This window comes from Rhinoderma darwinii, chromosome 9 (genome assembly GCF_050947455.1).
Source record: "Rhinoderma darwinii isolate aRhiDar2 chromosome 9, aRhiDar2.hap1, whole genome shotgun sequence".
NCBI classification, from domain to species: Eukaryota; Metazoa; Chordata; class Amphibia; order Anura; family Rhinodermatidae; genus Rhinoderma; species Rhinoderma darwinii.
This window is the reverse complement of record NC_134695.1, coordinates 48,387,669-48,415,008: the sequence shown is the minus strand read 5'-3', so window position 1 is coordinate 48,415,008 and position 27,340 is coordinate 48,387,669. Positions and strand designations below refer to the sequence as shown.

The 27,340-nt window shown below is 40.3% G+C and overlaps 1 protein-coding gene across 1 annotated transcript in view; it reads left to right on the top strand.

Moving 5' to 3' along the window:
* The window catches only part of LOC142660181 (uncharacterized), a 40,403-nt gene extending 17,661 nt beyond the window's left edge, over positions 1 to 22,742 (top strand). The window contains exons 27-43 of the mRNA XM_075836761.1: positions 182 to 421; positions 632 to 788; positions 1,229 to 1,357; positions 3,825 to 3,969; positions 5,141 to 5,181; positions 5,961 to 6,308; positions 6,968 to 14,488; positions 15,366 to 15,498; positions 15,604 to 15,719; positions 17,974 to 18,072; positions 18,681 to 18,721; positions 19,049 to 19,177; positions 19,706 to 19,867; positions 20,081 to 20,209; positions 20,988 to 21,042; positions 21,270 to 21,402; positions 22,419 to 22,742. Of these exons, the coding sequence (XP_075692876.1) occupies positions 182 to 421; positions 632 to 788; positions 1,229 to 1,357; positions 3,825 to 3,969; positions 5,141 to 5,181; positions 5,961 to 6,308; positions 6,968 to 14,488; positions 15,366 to 15,498; positions 15,604 to 15,719; positions 17,974 to 18,072; positions 18,681 to 18,721; positions 19,049 to 19,177; positions 19,706 to 19,867; positions 20,081 to 20,209; positions 20,988 to 21,042; positions 21,270 to 21,402; positions 22,419 to 22,659 (9,819 nt within the window). The 3' untranslated portion in view covers positions 22,660 to 22,742. The remainder of the gene's footprint in view (positions 1 to 181; positions 422 to 631; positions 789 to 1,228; positions 1,358 to 3,824; positions 3,970 to 5,140; positions 5,182 to 5,960; positions 6,309 to 6,967; positions 14,489 to 15,365; positions 15,499 to 15,603; positions 15,720 to 17,973; positions 18,073 to 18,680; positions 18,722 to 19,048; positions 19,178 to 19,705; positions 19,868 to 20,080; positions 20,210 to 20,987; positions 21,043 to 21,269; positions 21,403 to 22,418) is intronic.
* The last annotated feature ends 4,598 nt before the right edge of the window (positions 22,743 to 27,340 follow it).

Sequence of the window (27,340 nt, the reverse complement as noted above, 5' to 3'; positions counted from 1 at the left end):
AGTCAATTACTATAGTTACTCTAATACAAAGCACACATTTCTGTTTTTTTGTAAATTCCCTTTGGTATAGAATAATATAAAATAAGAGCAAGAGTTAATTTCATTTTTGTTTTCTTAATAAATAAGCTAGTACCAATGACTCAAGTAATGTAATATCTAATTCAAACTTTTTGCTTTCCAGGGAAAAGTCTGTGGTCTTTGTGGTAACTACGATGGAAACGCTGCCAATGACTATATAACCAGAAGTCAGTCCGTGGTTGGAGATGTGGTTGAGTTTGGCAACAGTTGGAAGCTTTCTGAGAGATGCCCCAATGCTGTGGAAATTAAAGATACCTGTGCCTCCAACCCATATAAAAAAGCATGGTCCCAAAAACAATGTAGTATCATCACTAGTGGTGCATTTGCTTCCTGTCATGGTCTGGTGAGAACAAACTTATTTCAGCATTATAAATATGGTGCAGTTCATTTTTTATTGTTTTTGTTGTCATACTGTTCTTTTTATTGACCCATTGCTTCTCAAATAGAATTAAAAAAACCATAACATTTCCAAAACTGGCCCTAAGCAAATCCATAAAAAATACCTTTGTCTTCTTACACCATTCATAATATCGTCTTTATTTTCTATAATCAGGTTGACCCTGTTAAGTACTATGAAGCTTGTGTCAACGATGCGTGTGCTTGTGACAGCGGTGGAGACTGCGATTGCTTCTGTACTGCTGTTGCATCTTACGCCCAGGCTTGCAGTGAGGCTGGTGAATGTATCAGGTGGAGAACTCCAAATATTTGCCGTGAGTGTTTTTCTCTTGCAAAAATCAAGATAACATTTTGGAAGAGTTTTTAATCCCTGTATATGACAAATATCAAATAATTTGTCTGGATTAATTAACCTATTTATTGCATAGAACATGTGTGTGTTATCATTAATTCAAGTATTTTTCAGAAACAGAGCTAGCCTTGACCATGGGCTGAGTCTGGTATTGCAGCTCATTCCTATTGAAACTAATGGGGGCTGAGTTGCAATGTCAGCTGCAATACCGGCCTTTCATATGGCTAGATATGAGCCATAATTGATGTTTTCCATTCACCAAATGGATGTAAACATAAAAAATTGATGAACAGTCGAAAACTTTTGGAATCTATAAGTGTGAATGAGGCTTCATTTATTACTGCTGCTTGCCTCAAATACTGTACACCAGTTGAAATGCTTTTCAATTGCTTCCCTCCTCAGCTGTATTTTGTGATTTCTACAACGAACAAGGCCATTGTGAATGGCACTACAAAGCATGTGGTGCTCCATGTTTGAAGACTTGTATGAATCCAACTGGAGTTTGCTTAAACAAACTCATTGGCTTAGAAGGTAAGTGCTTTATTTATTTATTTATTTACAAAAAACTGACGATTTCCATAAATTGTTTTAGAGGTCCATCTATGTAGATAATACTAATGAAACATTTAATCCAACTAGTTACGTATTGGTATACAAATCCATGTTGATTTGTGGATATTTCACCTTTCGCCTCATATGGGACAATTAAAAATATTGACTAAGGCCAATCCCTGTCCATGTGTCCTACTAGGGCGTATAAAAATCATAGAGAGTCAGGACTCTCTCTACTAGACGGTTTGGAAAGTTACTTATCTAGAGGATATTCCTCTTTGGCAGACTCAGTCGGGCAATGCATTACTTGGTTGTCCATTTCAATTGGCACCATTTTCTCCCATTCCTTGGCTGAACTTGATGTACATATGTCTTTTTTCAATAGTACTAACTATATATGTAACAATGTAACTCTGGAATTCAACAGTTGTCAATACAGTATAAATATGTGGCCATGCAAAACTTTATCCAATAATATCACGAGTCCCCTCAGCTTGACCTGCGGCAATCAGCTGTTTGTCTCTTTTTTAACCCCTTTAGAGGCGTGAAGAAAGCCAATGTTGGGGCTTATTTTTGAAAAGCGCTTCTCAAGCTGCCTCAGTTGTGAGGTGCCCCCCAGTTGTTGATGAGGAGCAGCTAGTTGAAGGGGCAGTTTTGACAGATGTAATTATAGGCTTTACAGGCCTTTTTATGGTTGCACCAATCTCTAGTTTAGCAACATAATGAACCTCTTTTATACTTATTTTAATGTTCTACTGGGTTTAGGAAAGAAGTTTTGAAACTTTAGCCATGAACTATGACTAAGACCTTTGTTACATGGCAGTATTTTTTCGTCAGTATTTTGCATCAGCATTTGTAAGCCAAAACTAGGAGTGGCACATAAACATAAAAGTATAATAGAAAGATTTGCATCTCTTCCGTGTTATGTTCCCACTTCTAGTTTTGGCTTACAAATACTGATCCAAAATACTACAGTGTGACAGTGGCCTATTGGTGAGTCCCAGGCATCACCCTGTTCAGTCTGACTGGTGAGGCCCAGAAAAAAATGATTGAGAACTTGTGTTTTAGAATATGCAGTTAAATTACATTTGAATATAATATATTGTCTTCTAACATTTGTGAGTATTGCTAAATAGCACCTACATAACTTATATTAGACATTGGTGAATTAGTTTGGACATTGTGCCCAATAAACTGAGGTTCTTCAAATGAGTACATTAATCAATAGTTTATTATGTAGCTGAAGTCATAGTACCGTATATGTCGGCGTATAAGACGACTGGGCGTATAAGACGACCCCCAACTTTTACCCTTAAAATATAGAATTTAAGATATACTCACCATTTCGTGCAGGAGCGCTTCACTATGGCCATCGGCGGCAGGACCCAGGACTCTCTGTCTCTTTGAACTCGCGCATGCGCAGATAGGCTGCTTCATCGCGCGAGATCTGAGAGGCAGGGAATGAGAGGAAAGGGCGGGCCCTTTTTACAGCGTACACATCATAAATGATGCAAAAACATTGTTGTCCGCGCCATTACTGAATGTGTGTATTTTATGTATTGAGACTTATTTTAATGTTTATTGTAAAAAAGGTGAAGGTGTATTTTTTTTTACATTTAACAATACTTTGTTTTTACTTTATTTTTAAACTTTAATGTACTGACATATATCAGATATATGCCAGTACATTAACCTGTGGACGGATAATACACAGGCAGTTGTTAGGACATACTTGGGTATGTCCTAACAACATGAAATATGGTAAGACAGCCCTGGGGTCCTTCAATAGACCCTGGGCTGTCTGCCCATATATGGTATGGCCCTCGGTCGCGTCACAGGAATTCCCTGTGACGCGATCCAGGGGCATCCCCCCTTCTCACTTTCCCCTGAATGCTGCAGTCAGCTGTGATCGCAGCATTCAGGGGAAGAACGGCGGAGATGAGCGGTTTCTCTGATCTCCGCCGTTATAGAGCGGGGCTGCGGCTGTGTAATACAGCCATTGCCCCACTCCTGACAGGAAGTGTGTGCGCGGTCAGCATGAGGTGATGCGGCCGGCGCTGCACTAATGAGCGGTAGTTCAGGCACTGAAGACAGAACATGGGGGTGTTTTGTAGCGCGCCCGCCATGTTCTGTCTCCAGTGCCGCCGCTCATTAGTGCAGCGCTGGCCGCATTGCATCATCCTGACCCCGCGAACTTATCATGACTCAGGAGCGGGGCTGTGGCTGAATTACACAGCCGCAGCCGCGCTCCCATACATTCATGTGTATTATACTGAGCTGTGCGGCTGCAATGTGCATCCCTAATGTAGACAATATCCGGCATATAAGACGACCCCACACTTTTGAAATTTTTTTAAGGGTGTAAAAAGTCGTCTTGTACGCCGATATATACGGTATATGTGTGAAAGTTTCTCATTGTACCCATATTGATATCTCTTCACTTCAGGTTGCTACCCTACGTGTCCAGAAGAAAGACCTTTCTTTGACGAGGAGTCCATGCGTTGTGTTGCATCATGTAACTGTTACGATGAATATGGAGAAGAGTATAAACCAGGAGAGAAGATGCCAGGTCTAACCACATGTTCTGTTTGGTAAGAGTGTTAAATGCATACCTCGATATAAGTTTTTTTTAAATCTATCTATCTATCTATCTATCTATCTATCTATCTATCTATCTATCTATCTATCTATCTATCTATCTATCTATCTATCTATCTATCTATCTATCTATCTACCAGTAGAAAAAACGGCAGCACTCTATTTCAACGTACAAATTCCAGTAATGAAGGGTGCCAGCTGATAGTCCCGATCAAAAGACCATACGCATATCCAAGAAGAAAATTCAGCAGCACTCCAATGATCAAGGTGAAAAAAAAGTGAAATTTATTGTGCCAACATGGCAATGCAACGTTTCCGTCCCACCTTGAGAAAGGTCCCATGCTTGAGAAAGGTCCCAAGGTGGGACGGAAACGTTGCATTGCCATGTTGGCACAATAAATTTCACTTTTTTTTCACCTTGATCATTGGAGTGCTGCTGAATTTTCTTCTTGGATATCTATCTATCTATATAGATAGATCTTTGATTCCATATGTAAGTCTGAGTTTTTACAGTTAGAAAGATGGAAGGAGTTTAAATATTACAGAAAATCTGCATATATGGCAAGTTTTGGAACCCTCCAATTGCTCTTGAATAGGTTACAACCACTCCATTCCCTTTACCTAAGCGATTTTGTAGATTGATTAAGTGGAAGGGAGGTTTGAAATGCCTCTTCATCTTGTTGTTCAAGAATTTGCATTACCCTACGTTGTTGATCTGGATTTTTTCTATCATGAATCATAAGCAAATAACTATGGTTACAGGTTCAGGTTGAAATACATAAAAAAAAAAAAAAATCTTAAATAGTGTTGTCCACATGTTGCAGTTATCAGACGTGTGGTTTTAGAGCTGTGTAGTGTTATTTCAGACTGCTGCATGCTCTAACTGCTCCGGTAACCACAAGATTATGAAGTCTTTTTTTTCCCCATAGACTTTTATAGGGAAAAATGCAACCACATTACAGCTACAAGTAATCAATTATAATGTGGTAATTATGCGTTTATTTATATTAGAGGAAAAGTATGTAATTTTAGTGTGGTATCAGAAAATCGCATTACAACCACATTGCAAAAAACAGATTTATGCATTTTCCATACACTTCCAGTCTATGTTATCCTGGCGATTCCACTACAGAAAAATAGTAATACTTCTATTCTGTTTTATAGCAAATGCACAGAAAATGGAAGAGAATGTACCCAAGCACCAGGTATGAAATATTATTGTAAAACACTGTAGATTAGATACACCGTATTTTACATATCATTCATTCATTATCCAGATGTAGCAAAGTTTAACTTGACTCTGATAATGTGCTGCAGTGTTATATCACCCAACAAATGCCATTGAAAAGCCATTGAAAAAGTCAAGGTAAAGTTTCTTGGCACATGGTATTTAACGCATAGTCAAGTTAAAGAATGCTACATCTGTATACAGAATAATTGTTATGTTGTAGATGTTAGGCTCTGTTCTTATATGCATCGCAGATTCCATTTATAATAGAAGCCACAATGCAGTGCCAGATCTGTTATGCAGTGGACACCACTGCCCCCAATGGATCCCATTTGTTGTTAATGAAGTCCGTCGGCTTCCGTCCAGATTTCCGTCAATTTGATGGGAAAAAGAAGTATTGCATGCAGCGCTATTTTTCCCGTCAAATTTGTCACAATTTGCCACTAATCTTCAATGCAAATGTGAACACAACATTGCATTTCCGAAATGTGAAATAGTAAATTTATTCTAGGGACATAAGAATTATTGGCATATAGTTACCCCCTCCCCTTTACCGTAGAAAGCTTTATAGATATACTATCTGTCAGCATTTAATGTGTTATTAATATCAGCTAAAAAACCCTTTCATAAGATATTTATTACACAGTATGCAATGTTCTAAGTAGTTAAGTGAAATAATTGAATTTCAAGTAAGATAATTGTGATCATTTGCTGAAAAATATTAATCTTTTATGTTTGTTTTTTTTCCAAAACAAGCTTGTTGCAAATATGAAGGCAAAGAATTTCTGCCAGGAGATATAGTCTATTACACAGCTGACGGAACTGGTGGTTGTTTCAATGCCATTTGTTCAGATAATTCAACTATACAAAGAACTGTTGGCCTTTGCCCAACTACCACAGTTCCACCCACACAGTTTGACTTCAGTCCTTCACGTTCATCTGGAGAACCAAGTCATACTACACCATCAACTGCTTATGAAGGTTCCTCAACATCTTCTGGCACTCCAAGTGGTGGAAAAAGCACAGAACAACCAATTCCTTCAACTTCTGAAACGCCAACTTCTTCCACTGGTGATTCAAATACTTCAGGAGAAGTTCCATCAGGTATTCTGCCTATAAAACGCCATGATCTATACTATTTTGAACAATAATCCTCTAATGCTCTATGAGGTTTATTTTTTTATCTCATTCTTTTAATAGAAAATGTAAGAAGAATAATTTAAACTATTTTCACTTAAAGAAGTATTCCCATGTTAGACATTTATGACATACCCAAAAAATGCCATAAATCTCTCATAGATACAGACTCCACCTCTGGCCTCACCAGGTTTGGACGAGTGTCATGTATAGCATATTCTGCGGATATGACATAAATGTCTGAGATGGAAATACCCCTTTAAGTTTCTAAGAGACCTGGCAATATTTATTGCTTAGTTTGTATTCTATCTATCTATCTATCTATCTATCTATCTATCTATCTATCTATCTATCTATCTATCTATCTATCTATCTATCTATCTATCTATCTATCTATCTATCTATCTATCCATCTATCATCTATCTATCTATCTATCTATCTATCTATCTATCTATCTATCTATCTATCTATCTATCTATCTATCTATCTATCTATCTATCTATCTATCTATCTATCTATCTATCTATCTATCTATCTCATATATTTTATCATTATATTTGCTAAATACTAATGTATTGAATTGTAATTACTGTAGCTTACCCATTTTTTTTATCCTATTTTTCAGTTTCACCCACTGCTTGTGTTGAGGCACATGAGTGTACTTGGTCAGAATGGTATGATGTGAGCAAACCTGAAAACAATGAAGGAGATTTTGAACGATTTGAGGATATTGAGAATCAAGGTCACAAAGTGTGTAAAAATCCAAGGAATGTAGAATGCAGAGCAAAAGAATATCCTCAGCAAGCACTAGCAGATTTAACTCAAGATGTGACATGTAGTCGAAGAAATGGTCTAGTTTGTCTCAATAGCAAGAATCCACCTTTGTGTTACAATTATGAAATAAGGATAGAATGTTGTAAGTATAGGGAATGTACAACTAGTCCATCTCCAACAAGTTCTACTGTTGAATTGAAAACACCATCTCCCACATCTAAAGAATCCCCAACATCTTTGCCTGTTGAGTCAAATTCACAAACACCTCTCAGCACAAGTTCTACTTCCTCTGGAACATCCCATCCATCTGACACAGAAACAACATCACCTGAGCTTACATCTTCAGAGATGACAACACCTCAAGAGCCTGTCCCTTCATCCTCTGGGCCATCTAGCCCAGCGGCTTCTGCAACCTCTCCAACAACAAACTGTGTATATAAGATGGAATGTCGTTGGACTCCATGGTATGATAAGAATGCACCTAATACCAGAAGTGATGGAGGAGAGACTGAAAGTGTTGATGACATTACATCTAAAGGAACTCAAGTTTGTACAAAGCAGGAAGTTGAAAACAAAATACAGTGTGAAGCTATGGATGATAAAGCACTACCTATTGAGGGAAACAATCAAATATTTAGTTGCGATCTGAACGATGGGCTGATATGTAAAAACAGAGATCAAAATAAGAAAGAGAAGTGTTATAACTATCAAATACGGATTGAATGTTGTCAAAAAGTTTGCTTACCAATACAAACACCTCAAGTAACCACAACTGAAATGCCAGAACCAGAAACTACAGTAACCCAGGGAATAACCACTGCTTCACAACAAACTTCCACAAGACCTCCACCATCAACACCTTCAACATTATCAACTGAAAAACCTTCTATTCCTACAACATCATCTGAAGTCCCACCTTCACAAACAACTCTGTGTGTATATAAGATGGAATGTCGCTGGACACAATGGTTTGATAATAATGAGCCTAGCACAAAAAGTGATGATGGAGACATTGAAAGCATTGAAGATATAAAATCAAAGGGCATAGAAGTTTGTAATAGCAGAGAAGTTGAAGACAAGATTGAATGTGAAGCAGTAGACAAAATAGGTGTACCTATTATTGATAACAGTCAAAAGTTTAGTTGCAATTTGGAAGGTGGTGTGAACTGCAAAAATAGAGAGCAAGTAGGGAAAGAAAAATGCTACAACTACAGAATAAGGGTTTTGTGCTGTGAAGAAATTTGTGAACCAGTGCCTACACCTGCAATATCAACAAGTGAAACTTCCGAGCCTCCGATCATTTCTAGCGAAGCAACAACTCAAGGAACATCCACCACATCACTACCAGAAATGTCTACAGGCGTATTACCTACAGGAAAGCCCGGTAATGAAATAACTACCCCACCAGAAGGCACATCCCCTCCTTTAACATCATCATCATCTGAAGTTACAACCTCTTCTACTTCAACAACAACATGTTCATATAAAATGGAATGCCGCTGGACACCCTGGTATGATATCAATAGCCCTACACAGAAAAGTGATGGTGGAGACAGTGAAAGTCCAGAAGATATTAAATCAAAAGGGTATGAGATATGTACGGAGCAAGAAGTTAAACATAAAATAGAATGTGAAGCCATTGACAATGAAGGAGTAACAATTGCTAATAATCAACAAATTCTAACCTGTGTCTTGGGAAATGGATTGACTTGCAGAAACAGAGATCAAAAAAGTAAAGAAAAGTGTCATAATTACAGAATAAGGGTTCAGTGCTGTGCATCATATTGTGAACCAGTTGTAACATCTACCACATCTAGCCCAGTAGCAACTCAATCCTCTGCGCCTACCACAAGCTCGTTTACCAAACCTTCTTTATCTTCCCCCAAGAACTGTGAAAATGAAAGAGCATTAGAATGTCGCTGGAGTCAGTGGTTTAATGAAAATCAGCCATCTACAGAACTTACTGGTGAAGAAAGAGAAAATTCTGATCAATTAAAGTCTATAGGATTAGAAGTCTGTAAGCAGGGTGAAGTTGAAAATCAAATTGAATGCAAGGCTCAACAATATTCTGAAATAGCATCTGAACAAACACAGGCCCAAAAAACTACTTGTAATGTAAAAGATGGCTTGATTTGTAAGAATCAAGATCAGGCTGAAGAAAACTGCCATGACTACAGTATAAGAATTGAATGTTGTTCAGAAAAGTTTGCAAAATCTTGTGGTGAATCCACAACACCCTCATCTACTGAAGGTACAACCGTGCCAACAACTACTTCTGTAACAAAAACTTCTACATTAGGCTCTAAAACATCATCCCCTTCAACATCAGTTAGTGGCACTAAACTTCCTGGTACATCTGAAACTTCTCCAGGCAGTAGCACTGAAGTAATCCCTTCTCCAAGTTCAACCGCATCTGAAGTCACATCTGCCACATCATTGCCTACAACAGATTGCATAAAAAAAATGGAATGTCACTGGACTTTATGGTATGACAACCATGCTCCCAATCCTAAAGGTGATGGAGGAGATACTGAAAACGCTGAAGACATAAAAGCGAAAGGTTTTCAAATTTGCAAACAAAACGAAGTTGAGCACAATATTGAATGTGAGGCTATTGATAAAGAGGGTGAAACAGTGTCAGACAATCAGCAAAAAATGACTTGTGACCTGGCAAATGGGTTAAGCTGTTTGAATAAAAACCAGAAGAAGAAAGAAAAATGTTACAATTATAAAATACGGTTTGAATGTTGTGCAGAGTACTGTGAGAAAGTTGGAACACCCACAACTGCACTAACTACTACAACTTCAGTTAGTGAGATTGAGACTTCTTCAGTAGAATCCACACCACCTAGTAGCCTTGAATCTTTATCAACTGGTGATACATCTACAAGATCTCCAACAAGTAGCACAGGTGTCACATCTGCTCCAAAAACAACATCTTCTACCACAAATACAGAAGGTGCTTCTACTCCCCCTGCTACAACTACCAGCTGTGAGAAATTTAGACAGAGTGAATGTCACTGGACAGACTGGCATAACACAGAAAATCCTTCATCAGATGCCAATGGTGAAGACATTGAAAATTCAGGAAAGCTGAAATCTAAGGGAATTGACGTTTGTAAAAATGAGGAAGTGGAAAATAAAATTGAATGCAAAGCTGCTCAATACCCAGATTTGAATTATAAAGATATTGGACAAAAATCAATTTGTAATTTAAAAGATGGATTGGTTTGTAAAAACACTGAACAAACAGGTGAAAACAAAGTGTGTTTTGACTATGCAATCAGATTTGAGTGCTGTTCTAAAAAGTTTGTTGAATCCTGTGGAAAAACAACACCCTCTCCCACTTCACCATCATCTACTCAAGTAACAGGAAATGCTTTAACAACTTCCATAACAGAGCCTCCCTCACAAGGTCCAAGCGGGTCTACACCTGGTCAACCCTCACCCCCGGGCAGCTCAACATCTGGAGAGACAACTACAGCTGAGGAACCAGGCAGCACATCTCAATCACCTGGAACATCTGGTGAAACCCCTCCACCAAAAGGCACAACACCTAGTCAAACTTCATCCCCTGGAAGCCAAACAACTGGTGAAACTCCACCACCCAAAGACACAACACCTAGCCAAACTTCATCCCCTGGAAGCCAAACAACTGGTGAAACTCCACCACCCAAAGACACAACACCTAGCCAAACATCACTGCCTGGTAGCCCAACAACTGGTGGAACTCCACCACCCAAAGACCCAACAACAGGACAAACATTACCCCCTGGAAGCCCAACAACTGGTGAACCTCAACCACCCGCAGACACAACACCTGGTAAAACGTTACCCCCTGGTAGCCCAACAACTGGTGGAACTCCACCACCCAAAGACACAACACCTGGCCCAACATCACCCCCTGGAAGCCCAACAACTGGTGAACCTCAACCACCCGCAGACACAACACCTGGTGAAACGTTACCCCCTGGTAGCCCAACAACTGGTGGAACTCCACCACCCAAAGACACAACACCTGGCCTAACATCACATCCTGGAAGCCCAACAACTGGTGGACCTCAACCACCCGCAGACACAACACCTGGTGAAACTTCACCCCCTGGTAGCCCAACAACTGGTGGAACTTCACCACCCAAAGACACAACACCTGACCAAACAAAACCCCCTGGGAGCCCAACAACTGGTGGAACTCCACCACCCAAAGACACAACACCTGGACAAACATCACCCCCTGGAAGCCCAACAACTGGTGAACCTCAACCACCCGCAGACACAACACCTGGTGAAACTTTACCCCCTGGTAGCTCAACAACTGGTGGAACTCCACCACCCAAAGACACAACACCTGACCAAACATCCCCCCCTGGGAGCCCAACAACTGGTGGAACTCCACCACCCAAAGACACAACACTTGGACAAACATCACCCCCTGGAAGCCCAACAACTGGTGAACCTCAACCAACCGCAGACACAACACCTGGTGAAGCTTTACCCCCTAGTAGCTCAACAACTGGTGGAACTTCACCACCTAAAGACACAACACCTGGGGAAACATTACCCCCTGGAAGCCCAACAACTGGTGAACCTCAACCACCCATAGACACAACACCTGGTGAAACTTTACCCCCTGGTAGCTCAACAACTGGTGGAACTCCACCACCCAAAGACACAACACCTGGCAAAACATCACCCCCTGGAAGCGCAACAACTGGTGAACCTCAACCATCTGCAAACACAACACCTGGTGAAACTTCACCACCTGGTAGCCCAACAACTGGTGGAACTCCACCACCCAAAGACACAACGCCTGACCAAACATCACCCCCTGGGAGCCCAACAACTGGTGGAACTCCACCACCCAAAGACACAACACCTGGACAAACATCTTCCCCTGGAAGCCCAACAACTGGTGAACCTCAACCACCCACAGACACAACACCTGGTCAAACTTTACCCCCTGGTAGCTCAACAACTGGTGGAACTTCACCACCCAAAGACACAACACCTGACCAAACATCACCCCCTGGGAGCCCAACAACTGGTGGAACTCCACCACCCAAAGACACAACACTTGGACAAACATCACCCCCTGGAAGCCCAACAACTGGTGAACCTCAACCAACCGCAGACACAACACCTGGTGAAACTTCACCACCTGGTAGCCCAACAACTGGAGGAACGCCACTACCCAAAGACACAACACCTGGCGAAACAATACCCCCTGGAAGCCCAACAACTGGTGAACCTCAACCACCCGCAGACACAACACCTGGTGAAACTTTACCCCCTGGTAGCTCAACAACTGGTGGAACTCCACCACCCAAAGACACAACACCTGGCAAAACATCACCCCCTGGAAGCGCAACAACTGGTGAACCTCAACCATCCGCAAACACAACACCTGGTGAAACTTCACCACCTGGTAGCCCAACAACTGGTGGAACTCCACCACCCAAAGACACAACACCTGACCAAACATCACCCCCTGGGAGCCCAACAACTGATGGAACTCCACCATCCAAAGACACAACACCTGGACAAACATCACCCCCTGGAAGCCCAACAACTGGTGAACCTCAACCACCCACAGACACAACACCTGGTGAAACTTTACCCCCTGGTAGCTCAACAACTGGTGGAACTTCACCACCCAAAGACACAACACCTGGGGAAACATCACCCCCTGGAAGCGCAACAACTGGTGAACCTCAACCATCCGCAAACACAACACCTGGTGAAACTTCACCACCTGGTAGCCCAACAACTGGTGGAACTCCACCACCCAAAGACACAACACCTGACCAAACATCACCCCCTGGGAGCCCAACAACTGATGGAACTCCACCACCCAAAGACACAACACCTGGACAAACATCACCCCCTGGAAGCCCAACAACTGGTGAACCTCAACCACCCACAGACACAACACCTGGTGAAACTTTACCCCCTGGTAGCTCAACAACTGGTGGAACTTCACCACCCAAAGACACAACACCTGGGGAAACATTACCACCTGGAGGCCCAACAACTGGTGAACCTCAACCACCTGCAGACACAACACCTGGTGAAACTTTACCCCCTGGTAGCCCAACAACTGGTGGAACTCCACCACCCAAAGACACAACACCTGGGGAAACATTACCACCTGGAGGCCCAACAACTGGTGAACCTCAACCACCTGCAGACACAACACCTGGTGAAACTTTACCCCCTGGTAGCCCAACAACTGGTGGAACTCCACCACCCAAAGACACAACACCTGGCAAAACATCACCCCCTGGAAGCGCAACAACTGGTGAACCTCAACCATCCGCAAACACAACACCTGGTGAAACTTCACCACCTGGTAGCCCAACAACTGGTGGAACTCCACCACCCAAAGACACAACACCTGACCAAACATCACCCCCTGGGAGCCCAACAACTGATGGAACTCCACCACCCAAAGACACAACACCTGGACAAACATCACCCCCTGGAAGCCCAACAACTGGTGAACCTCAACCACCCACAGACACAACACCTGGTGAAACTTTACCCCCTGGTAGCTCAACAACTGGTGGAACTTCACCACCCAAAGACACAACACCTGGGGAAACATTACCACCTGGAGGCCCAACAACTGGTGAACCTCAACCACCTGCAGACACAACACCTGGTGAAACTTTACTCCCTGGTAGCCCAACAACTGGTGGAACTCCACCACCCAAAGACACAACACCTGGTCAAACATCTACACCAGGTAGCCCAACATCTGGTGATCCATCTAAGCCTATTGGCTCAACATCTGCTGAAACCCCTACGTCTAGTAGCCCACATTATCCTACTACAACATCAAGCTGTAAAGTACTGAGGGACAAGGAATGTCACTGGACACAATGGTTTAACACAGAAAAACCGTCTTCACATATTAGTGGTGAAGACAAAGAGAATTCTGAAAACTTGAGGTCTAGGGGAATAGAAATTTGTAAAAATGAGGAAATTGAAAATGATATTGAGTGTAAGCCTGAAAAATATCCAGATTCTTATCAGAATGTTGACCAGGTAATGACATGCAATGTAAAAGATGGTTTGATTTGTAAGAATAAAGAGCAAGCAGATGAAGCCAAACAGTGCTTTGACTATGCTATACGAATTGAATGTTGTTCTAAAAAGTTTGTTGAGGAATGTGGAAAACCAACTACAACTCCTACATCAACTATATCATCTGGGACATCCTCACCTGTAACCGAGTCTTCTGCAACACCAAGTGGTAGCACAGAAGTATTAACAACGACTCTTACACCAGAAGAAACTTCACTACCAACTTTAATTCCGGGCACAACAATAAACTGTTTCTGCAAAGTTAATGATATATTGTATTCCCCAGGTGAGGTCCAATAATTTAAATACTGATAAGTACTTGTTTTTTTTTTTTGAATGGTTATGTATAGTGAAATTCTGTACATAAGGAAATCTAGGATTGTTGTTTTCTGTATACTTGATCTCTCTTACTGCTGCCAACATATTGCATCCATTTCCGGGAGGCTGTACAGAAGCAAACAAAGTCCCTGCAGTCTTGCGCTATGAAGCTTTGGGCACTCCATATGCTGCCATATGTTGCTTCTTGCAGCACAACATTACGGATATATTCTCTACGAAAAGCAATGCTTTTAGGGAAAAAAGTGTTACATAATACAGCATTTTACGGAACATGTCACAAATACTTTTGCATGCTTCTGCATGAAATCATGCATATGTAGGTACAGTTTGGTACTATAGTAGGCCCTTTGTGCCATATTACCGCTCTGTACAACTCCGAGATTTTTCTTTAGGCACTATGCCCAATGATAGCCTAATCATAGCCCAGAGGTAAAAAAAAAAAAAAAAGACAATTTACATATGAATATGCTGGGCAGTGTCTATGTACATGTTAATTGGGCATATATATGTTAAATTGTACCTCACAGTGCAGTTAGCAGAAGAGGAGGACACCAGTTGAGGAACAAGCACAAGGCTTGTGAGGGAGCTAGATGTTGGGAGTGTTCCACAATGTTTTGCTTTACTGTATTTTGTAAGAGCAGTCAAATATTTTAAAGCCATATGGTCTACATAATGGTCGGAGTCTAAGTCACCAGACAATCTGTACTTACAGGGTCCTAAAATGTAAATCTCTTTAATGTGTTAATTAACTAGAACATGTGTCTTATTCAATGAACATATGTTAAAATATCCTGCACTACAAAGCTTTATAATTTATGTTTCAGGTGAAACTATCTACGAAGAAAAAGATCGCCAAGGCTGCGTATTCCATGCAATTTGTTCGAGCACATGTCAGATTGAAAGGTCTCTAGGAGAATGCTCCACGACAGAAGCTACACCTACTACATCAGAAAATACACCTACTTCATCAGAAAATACACCTACTTCATCAGAAAATACACCTACTTCATCAGAAAATACACCTACTACATCAGAAAATACACCTACTACAACAGACAAGGACCACATAATGGATGTAACCATTACTAAACCCCCATTGAGTAGACCTAGCAAGAAACCTACTACCGGCCCTAATTCAAATGGTACAACTTATGAACCTGGCACATCAACAGAATCCAGTAAGTACAAACCTGATAACCTGTCACAGTTTTGTGGTATAAGGAGTGAAACATTGAAAATGTTTAAGTAAATTTTGTGTAATAATGTGTATATTATATTTCACAGAGGAAATGGATACTTGGGAGGGTACTCATAAAAGTTGTTGTACAATATCTAAAGTGTGCCACTTTTTAAAGATCACTGCCTGCTGTCAGCCGATGGGAACATTCTATTTTTTATCCAGAGGCTGAAAATTTTACAGAACTAAGGCCTTATTTCACGCAAACATATTTCTCATTGCTGTGCTGATCGTTTTAACAACAGACAGCACATGACCCCATACAAGTAAATGGGGCTTTTCACACATCATTTTTTTTCAACCAAGTGTGTGTCGGTTGCAAGAAACTCACAGAATGCCCTACTGTCATCCATTTTTGCGGACCAGAATTGCCATTGACTTCTATAGGTGCGTGAAAAAACAGACATCACATGGACGACATTCGTGTGCTGTCTGTGCTGTCTGCTTTTCTTGGATCTGTTGCTAACTGATGCAAAACAAAAAGTGAACCCAGGAAGTGCTTGCAGAGAATGAAAACAGATGAGGCAATTGGATGACATACAGACGGAAAAACAAAGGACACACAGAACGTACACGGAGGCAACACAAACATTCATATGGTTGAAAAACGGTCTGTTTTTTTGCAGACACAAATTTGACACCCTCGTGTAAATAAGGCCTAATACTTGTTACAATATTATGTATCCTGTCTAGGGCAATCTACTGTGCCTTAAACAGCCTGGACTCCAGATTGATACATTGTAGCAACATATCAGGGCAGGAGGGAGATTTGAGTAGCAAATGATTTTAGCTTATAGAGGATTGTCTGGACTGGATACATTGTACCTGCCTCTAAACTGGGAGAAGTATTAAAGGGGTTTTCCCATGGAGGAAATTTATGACATATCCACAGGATATGTCATAAATGTCAGATAGATGCGGGTCCCACCTCTAAGACCTGCACCTATCTCTAGAACGGGGCCCCCTAAACCCCATTCTAGCTTTTTGTGCTCACACTGCCTCCCCGGCCAGTTACGTAATGACCTGCAGTCAAAATCTGGAAGGTACAAGCTTATACCAGGCCATTTGCTTCTGAGACCTCATTCACATGACTGTATTATGACTCTTCACAAACTTTGAGTTGTACGTAGCCGTAATTAAAGCACCCATAAAGCCTATGGAGAGCTACTGTTACTCCGCATGCCTCTGTTTTCACACAGAGGTTTATTTGGGGTGGAACTGGATTCAGATGCCGTATTACAGAAGTTATCTACCCTAGCAGAAATGTTTTCTAGTAATCTCTGTGATGATTACTATTATCTCTTTTGCACTGTATTTATATAGCAATTTCTGCACATCACTACTCTGGTAACGTAGACACAATTCCACATGACAACCAGCCGAAACAAAATGTTCTGAGATCTTACCGTTTAGAGGGATTAGGGGGCACAAATTAAACCAAAGGTAATTTGGAAGAAACATATTTCTTTGATTATTCCAAATTACTTTGGATGTGCTTGGGATGCTTTCTGATGAAATGGATGAATGCACTGATTTAGATGACTTCTCTACTCCGGGTCTTTTCCACTGTACAGCAACTGAGTAAAGACACCCCCACATTTATATGGGTCCAGGATAGCCGCCATCACAGCATTACACTATGTCTTTATTAAATTAAAAAATTACAGCACAAGAAGCCTATTCCATATGATAAAAAAATGGCTATATTTGTTGGCAAAATAAAAACAAATAAAACATTGAAGGGTTATTCCCATCTTATAAAGTGATAGAATATTGCTAGAAAAGGCCATCACTTTAATGATCAGTGTTAATTGAACCCCTGCTGAGCTGCACTGCTTTGAAGTTTTCCCTGCACAGGCCACTGGACTGTGCAGGGAAATGCAGCTGGCCATATTCACTTGTATGGGACCAAGCTGCAGTTCTCTAAACAGTGAGTTGTCGGGAAGCCACTGTGCTGGCAAAAATTGTGAAAGACCGCAATTCTAATCTCCTTTATTCTCAGGATCAGTGGGGTTTCCATGGTTGTGCCCACACTGATTAGAAAGTAATGGCATTTCCTAGAGATATGTCATCACTATATAAGATGCAAATACCCCTTTAAGGTAAATGATACTTCTAATGATTAACGCAATGAGAGTAGTAGTACGTTGTATACTGTGCAATATGTATTATGACCGTGTATGTTTATTTTGCAGAATGTGGACCATGTGAATGCTTAATGCCAGACTGTCGTACAGGATATCGTGTGGTATCTTATATGCCCCCTGGTGCCTGTTGTGCCATTATCACATGTGGTATGCACTATTTACTTTTTACATTATCAAATGTCCCAAAAGGGAACCGTTAAAACTTGTTAGGGTAAAAAAAATAAAAAATATTTTATCTTGTTTTTTTGCTGATTAAGGCAATGAGAAATTCAGGACATAATAAGAAAATGAGTAATTATAAAATTATAACAAGTCTAAATAATGACCTCATTTTCTGCTTCCACTTTTTTTTGCCTTTAAAAGTAAAAAATAAATAAAAAACTCTTCTGCTGCTACAAGGAAACCATCAACAAGCATGGTAGCAGACTATTTTGAGGTTTATTTGTTAGGTATTTTTGTGTTAATTATCTGAGGTTAGGTATCCACACAAGTCATTATAATATCCTTTAATGGCATATAGTCTGCTTGATAATTGTTTCCACAAAGTAAAATGTTTTCTCAATACAAAAAAAGTGAAAATAGTAAAAATAAGGATGAAGAGATATTCTACAAGAATACTGAATTGTATATGATGATATGCCCATATTAATGCTGCATGATGCAATATGATAGACACCCCCTGTAAATGTTACAAAATTTGGATAATATTGGGAAAAAATGTTTGCTTGAACAAACTTTTTTGTATTCCTTTCCAGAACCTGATTCAGTTTGTGTAAGGGACAATACCATATATCAGGTATATATATATATATATACACATGAAACATATATCTGTTGTCAACTTCACCATATTTTTCTATCATTGATTTGGGGAACAATTTTGTATAATGTCGAGCTTCTAGGCTGGGCACCGCTGGCACTGACATGTATTTAACACATTTTCTTTGTATCTACCCAAAGTATGGTTCACATGCAGGGGTTCATATATACTAATGTCTGAGCTTATGGACTAATGAAAAGACAACCTCAAAAAGGTCCATGACTGGCCATCAACAGCAATACAACAAAAGTGAAGATAGACCCATATTATATGTCTTACCCTTGTTTCTATATTTTTGCACAGCCTGGATCCACCATCCCACAAGATAAGAATACATGTCAGAAATGTGAATGCTCCAAGGATGAACAGGATGAATCTGGTTTCTATGCTGTAAAATGTCAGGAACTCCTCTGTGATAAGACCTGCGAGAAGGTGAGAAAACATTAATAGATAATTATGGGCTGTACACAGTAGAGAAGGGCATTGTATAGTAGCGACCATGCCAAATATTCAGAAATTGACGTGCCCTTAAAATGACATTATTACTTGCAACCATGGAGCATAAATCCAATCCAGGGACTTTTTGCCCATTGTCATAGATCTCCCAAGTTCTGTTTATTAAATGACATTGAACATTCATAATAGTTAATGATAAGAATGAAATAAGAAACTGTATATGTTGGTAACCAATAGCCGAAGAGAGAGGAACGGGAAAAGATGGCATCTGGGCTTATGTAGAGATCAGCCATAGAAAGGGATGTATTCAGAAGAAATGGAAAGCAACATTGAGAAGAAATACATCCTTATCTGTAGGGCTGCTGGGACCCATAAAGCTAAAGATGAAATATTATAAAAACAAAGCTTATACTAATCTAATAAAGTATCGTTCATACAAAGATGAGATATAATGAACACTATTTAATCTATTAGTTTGTTTTCTTTAAATTCTACTTCATCTAGGGCTCTGTATATGCTGAAAAGGAAGGAGAATGCTGTGGTGAATGTGTGCCAAAGCAATGTACCATGAAGAAGGAGAAGGTAGAGAGTGGAGGAAATGCAGAGAGTGGTCAGAATGAAGAGGGTGCCGAGAGCGGAAAGGAAGACACTCATATTCTGATCCAGGTAAGTGCAAAAATATCAAGCTTTAAACCGGAGAGCGAAATCATCTCATAATTTAGAGACTGTGTATACAGAACTAGAATATGACCTCAAATGTCACATTGAGCTGCTTGCCTTGAAAGCTTAGAAAGTGTCAAACAATTATAATTGACATCCATTTATTAATTAATTTATTCATTTAATTATCCCATTTAAAAAAAATAATTACATTTTAAGATTGGAGACACCTATCGTCCCGAAGGCAGCACTTGCAGTTATTACGAATGTGATGAAGAAGATGGCAAACCTGTTTTGACCAAAGTGAAGAAAGTTTGCCAAGAGTTGGACATCTCCAAATGCGAGGAGGTAATATCATGTATATATAATATTGTAACCCATATGTATTGGAAATTCCAATATTGTACACTTGCATTTCAGGTCTGAGGTTGATTTTACCTTTATCCTCAAATAAACTGCCTAGCCCTGAATGGTCAGTTATACTGGGCCTCCAAATTAAATAAAAAAATATTAGAATTTTTTTAGCAATAAGAAAAATAATCACCTAGTCCCTGTGCCCTTAACTCCTCATCTTCACTTCCACTGTAGGGTGGAGTGGGAGACACTGGAGAATGGTGTCACCAGCCTCTGCACATCCACTCCATAGCAAGGAGTGTGTAGATATCTAGGATTAAAAGGGTTAGTCCTTATAATAGGCAATCAATATTTGACAGGTGGGAGTCCAACCCCCTCCGTTTAGCACAATGAAGGAGCCATGGTGTTTGCAGGAGCACCCCACTGAAACACCAATGCACAAATAGAGGGTGCAATAAAAAAATAAAGTGGAGTGCTTCTTTAAGAATAGGACATCAATATTAAAATCCCAGAGAACCCCCTTAATTGCCAACACAGTCAAGAGGAGAAGCTCAGACTTGTGTTATCCTTACATTGCTATTAGGAGGAAGTGGAATTCTTAGGTTGTGGCTACATCCATCGCCTTGACTACCACTGCGATCATGCCCATGACTTTTTTTTTTTTTAGATCAAAGGCCACTTCCCCTTGAATTACAAAAATTTGAAATGAACAGTTGTTGCCAAAGCAACATAATTGTAGATGTGATTTTAAAGTTTTCTTTTTGTCTTCCAGGGATCAGTTAAGTCTGACGAAGATGGCTGCTGTCAGACATGCACACTTAAGACAGGCAAGTTAAAATAACGAATAACATTTAGTATGACATCATGTATTACAACATCTTACAATTGTTGGAGATCCAATTTTGAGACGATCCATATTAATAAATCCAAAAAATTCCTTAAAGAAATATAATCATATAACATAATTTTATTAAATCAAGTGAAACATGTTACAATATTATTAGATTGGGTGGTGAATATTTGCCAAGGTTTACAATTTCTATTTTATTTGCAGAAGTTAAAGTAGTAGAGAAACCAGTGGTTGAAAACTGCAGCTCTCGCAAGAACTTGACTGTGTTGAAAGAAGATGACTGCGAAGTTGAGGTAGAACTCACATACTGCGGAGGACCTTGTATGGGAACATCAATGTAAGTAACATGACCATAACCTGCTACAGTATTTCAGTTACATATGAACAATTTGAGACTTCAATATTAGAAATAAGGGGCACGTTTTGTATACTTTTAAAACTATTCCAGATGCTTGAAATGATTTTGCATACTCAAAAAGTTATACAAAATGTTAAACTATTTTAGATTCACACATACATCTTCTAGCATTAGGACTTTTCACCACAAAACAACCTAAAATGGTAATAAAGCTATCCATAGATATGAAAAGTTTGTAGGCACGGACGAACTTTGGCCCAAAGTCTGTTTGTGAAATATTGATTGTACTCATTAGAATTTTCCTTGATTTCCTTCCCTCTAAGATAAGTGGTGTCAGAGATATCGAGCAGATACATATTTCCCTTGCCTCCACAATGATTGATGTAATTATGATCTAGGGCTCATTCACATGGCAGTACTATGACACTGTACAGTTTCTGAGCTGTAACATAGGACTCATCTGTTCACTCACTTCTTTGGGGCACTACTATTCCCCCGTATGGTTCTGATTTTATACAGAGACTTTGGAAGTATTTAGTTTGTAACTCCAATGTTTCTAGGGGAGAATGATCGGTAATACAGTGCCGCATGGTGCACCATATTGTGGCACACAGAGTGCATGAGGCCTAAGACCTCATACACACGACCGTGTTTGTGGTCTGCAAAACCACGGGTCCATTGCGGTCCATCAGGCCTCAAAAAACACTTGTTTGTCATCCATGTGTCATTTGGACTCACGGATCCACACAATTCACCTGTATTGGTGAATCCGCAAATCCGGATCGTAAAATGACTTGTCCTCAGTTTTTGCGGTCTGGATTTGTGGCCCCCGAACGGATCCGTGTAAGTCACGGTCATGTGCATGGGGCCATACAAACGAATGGGTCTGCAATTTATCCACATATGTGCTACTCTTCCAAAATTAAATTTGCATTTTAATAATGGTAAATGTGTGTCTATCTTGTGATAATAAAATTGTTTATATGACCTTTCAGGTATTCAGTGGAATCACAAGGTATGGATCACAAGTGTACCTGCTGCACAGAATTGGAGGTTGCTCAAAGACAAGTAGAAATGTTGTGCGCCAATGGTCAGCGAAGAGCTCACTTCTACAAAGATGTGGTTAGATGTGGCTGTTCAGAAGCTACCTGCGAACCACTCACATCTGTCGAGATTCAAGAATCACAGCAACAGCAGCAGAGAGTCCAAACGGTCTCTAGACGGAGAAGAAGATAGACGAGAAACCAGAGAGCAAGACATCAATATAATGCTTTTTGAATAGTCACCTTGACTAAAATTCCTTAATGATTTCCCTTCTAATGTCTACATAATGCTACCCCATAGTCTGATGCTGGATAGAAGGAGGCATTTGAAGGTCATAAATATGATATGAAATGTAAATTCTAGCATTATTTGCAAAAAGCTTTATGTTGTTACTTGCTTTCTTATGCTTATCATTCCTTGTATATGTATATGTCATTAAACTATAAAAATCAATGTGCAATCATTTGCCTTAGGTGCATTATTTGACTGGACAACATTGGGCTTTGGTTACATAGTTACTTATATTAAAAAAAATTCACAGGTTCCTCAAGTTCAACATTTTTCAATAAATTAAACATGACATTAACGGCTAGATGCGTTCTAACCCTGATGTCATTAGTCCTTAAAGGGGTTTTCCCAAAATACAGGAAATTCCATAAGGAAAATTGCAGGGGGTAGGGTTTAGTCTATAGGTTCGTGGCTTCTGTCAGAAGGACAGATTTATCATAATTTATACCAGAAACTGGCGTACGTTATGGCACAAATCCACACTTGCTTATAGCAGGAGTAGAACTGCACTTATGTTGCATGGACAGCCAAAGTTATGCCAAATATATTAGGAGGTTTGCACCTCTTAAAATATGTGGCACATTTTTCTCTGATGTAAATTAGTTTAAAGCATATCTAACTTTTCAGAATAGGCTGTTATATGTGGAATAACACTATTTTTGGTCATTATAGGACTTGTATATGGCATTTATTAGCAGTTTTCCCCTCTGCAGGCACTACATCTAATTTCAGTTTTCTCTGAGCTAGTGGGCAGAGCCTAACTGCTATCATGTTTTCTGTGCACAGCATGCAGAGAAGTGGACAATCCTGCTCTCCTATCTATATCTATTACACACACACAAACACACACACACACACACACACACACACATACAGAATTTGCATGGATAAAACAACTAAATTTTAACAGTAAGCCAATTCCAAAGTTGATATATATCAACTTTACTATTATATTAGTATAAGTTGTTTGAAAAGTTAGTGAACGTTCAAAACTGGCATTTGAAATGCTAGTCTTAATATATTCCCTCCAACGAATGATGAAATCCTTCGTGAATTAAGTGAATTAAGTGAATTAATTATACAAACTCTATACTGTAGTTTCTTCTACCAGTTTAACCTTCCAATGACATGTAGCACATGGGGTAGGAGTTTTAGCTTTCTAACAGCTGGAGAGCAGCTTTAAGAAAAACTGTAGTATATCATAGTACTGTACAATATATTTTCAGGCCCCTTACCTCAGTCACAAGCATTGCTCCACTCTCCTCAGTCCTCAGCATGGCTTCCCTCTCCTCATTCCCCAGCATGGCTCCACCCTCCTTCTCATTAGTACTTAGCATAGCTTCCCTCTCCTCAGTTCCCAACATAGCCTACTTCTCTTTAGTCTCTTTAGGGCCGCCATCAGGAATTTCAGGGCCCCATACAGCTAAAACGTCTGGGCCCCCCTCCTGTGGCACCGCCCATTAACAGTACTCTGTCCTGTACCATATCACGCTCTTTGAGTGATACATAAAAATTACAAATTCTACTGAACCTACTGCCTATTTAGAGACAGGCAGCAGCTTTAGGAGCACATCATAAGGGTAGGAACAGACTAGGCAGATACGCTGCATAAAACTACACAGCGTATCCGCTGTGATCTGTAGGTAAACCCGTTAGTAAGTGTATAATTTCCCTGCAGAGCCACCACAAAGTTAATTAAGCATTAAATAGGGTCCATTCATATCAATGTGTTGTCTGTGTAGTGCAGGATAGGACAGGTTCTTTTAGAGCGGTAGATGCTCTTTATATACCACTCTCCATTCTGGCCAAGAGATGATAATCCTGAACAGAGGACCCCCCTCCATTAACGCAGAATATGAAAATGGGTTTTCTAAACCAGATGACCCCTTTAATGTACATATTTGGATCTGTATTACATGTGTTCCAAACTTGATTTAACAGGGCCCCCAAATATCACAGATCTTTTATTATACTGATCTCCTCATATGGGGCAGAGGCAGGGGCGGACATATTACCGGTGCAGCCGGTTTGGCTGCTCAGGGGCCTGGTGGGGATGGGGACCCGCTCAGCTGCCCTACACGCTGTGTGCATAGATCGGCACAGGGACCCCATCCTCTCAGGGCCCCACCCCATCCAGGGGTGTGTGGCACCATATACAAGGTATGGAGGCTGTGTGGCACTATATACAAGGGGATGAGGAGCTGTGTGGCACTATATACAAGGGGAGGGGGCTGTGTGGCACTATATACAAGGGGTGGGGGAGCTGTGTGGCACTATATACAAGGAGAGGGGAGCTGGGTGGCACTATATACAAGGGGGGGGGGGTTGTGTGACACTATATACAAGGGGAGGGGGAGCTGTGTTTCACTATATACAAGGGGAAGAGCGAGCTGTGTGTCGCTATATACAAGGGTGGCTGGGTGGGACTATATACAAGAAGGGGTCTGCATGGCACTATATATAAAAGGGAGAGAAATACGGCACAATATATAAGCTAGGGGCTGTGTGGCGATATCGACAGGGGATGCTGTGGCACTATATATAAGGGGGCATAAAGGGGTATTATTAATGTGATTCACAAAGGGTTCACGGTTACTGATTGGGCGAGCACTGAGGCATCATTATTACCATTTGGGGCACTGTGGAATACGAGATTGTTTAGCAGATGGGGTATTGGTGGGGATAGTGCTGTAAAAGCGAGAAACCAACATGTCTGTGTGTCAAATTCTGCAGAGACGCGTCATGGCTGGAATAAGTCATCACAGTGGTCTGGGCTGGATGGAGAAGAAAAGGGAAAGTGAACGACTCTAATCACAGGAAACATCACCTGTGAGTCACTAGATATAAATGTGCTGTAAACACTTATATGGTGTGCAGAGCTTCTGTGTATAACTGCCATCTACCACTATATGAGAAAAGCAAAAAATAACAACAAAGCGAACATAGTGCATGAGCCAGTGGGAGACAGTAGGTGCTCAAATATGCTGACCTGGTAAAGTTATGCTAGGAGCACAACATCCAATACAGCGTGATCCAGAGAAATGGAAGGATTGATAAGGCCAGATCCGAGGCCAAAGGCCGATATGTAATAGAGGTAAAGAAAGAAAAAACTGAATGTTCAAGTGCGCATGCAATTAAATAATCAGAATTAAAACGACCGGCCTCTTCATCAGGTTAGGCACAAATGATGATTATGGAAAAGCGTTGTTTTAATTGTGCAAATAAATTATTTTTGGACATCATTGGACTTCACTCCTTACCAATCCACACCGTACCTATATGGTGACGGAGTGATTATTTCACGGGTGCACCCTCAAACATTCCGTTTTTCTTTCTTTACCTCTATCTACCACTATATGGTCACTATATTGTGGTAATATTGGTCTTTGTATAATGTTCTTTTATTCAGAAACAGTATAGGGGTATTATTCAGTCACATTGTGGTTATGGTGTGGCGGTATTATTCAGTAACAGTATGGGGGTATTATTCAGTAACAGTATGGGCGTATTATTTTGTCACTATGTGGTTATGGTGTGGCGGTATTATGCAGTAACAGTATGGGGGTATTATTCAGTGACTATGTGGTTATGGTGTGGCAGTATTATTCAGTAACAGTATAGGGGTATTATTCAATCAATATGTGACTATGGTGTAGCAGTATTATTCAGTAACAGTATGATGGTATTATTCAGTCACTACGTGGTTATGATGGTGCGGCATTATTCAGTACCAGTATGGGGGTATTATTCAGTCACTATATGGTTATGGTGTTGTGGTATTGTTCAGTAACAGTATAGGGATATTATTCAGTTACTATGTGGTTATGGTTTGGCAGTATTATTCAGTAACAGTATGGTGGTATTATTCAGTCACTATGTGGTTATGATGTGGCGGTATTATTCAGTAACAGTACAGGGGCATTATTCAGTCACTATCTGGTTATGGTGTGGCGGTTTTATTCAGTCACTATGTGGTTATGGTATGGTGGTATTATTCAGTAACAGTATGGGGGTATTATTTAGTCACTATGTGGTTATGGTGTGGCGGTATTATTCAGTAACATTATGGGGTATTCATTCACTATGTGGTTATGGTATGGTGGTATTATTCACTAACAGTATGGTGGTATTATTCAGTAACAGTATGGGGGTATTATTCAGTCACTATGTGGTTATTGTGTGGTAGTATTATTCAGTAACATTGTTTGCATTATTTATGTTTGTTACTTGTGTTGAAACTAGTAATAAAATGTGCAATATAGATTTGTACAGTTTTATATGCACGCGGGTTTAGGTTTAGGGGGGGTTCAGGCACATACTTTGCACAGGGGCCCTCTGCAGTCTGTGTCCACATCTGGGCAGAGGGACCTCTATTGTCCAAATGAGGCTCTAAGGCCTGGGTGTGACTGCATCCTTTTCACCCCATATAGTTGCGCCTCTACTGCTTTAAGGCCTTTTTGCACCTTCTCATGGCTCCAATTTTACACATAAGCACACTTTTTTTTACACCTGTACATCATGAGCTCTGAGTCATGCACAGAAGACTTTATAGGCTGAAATGTATTTACATTTTTCTGTAAAACAA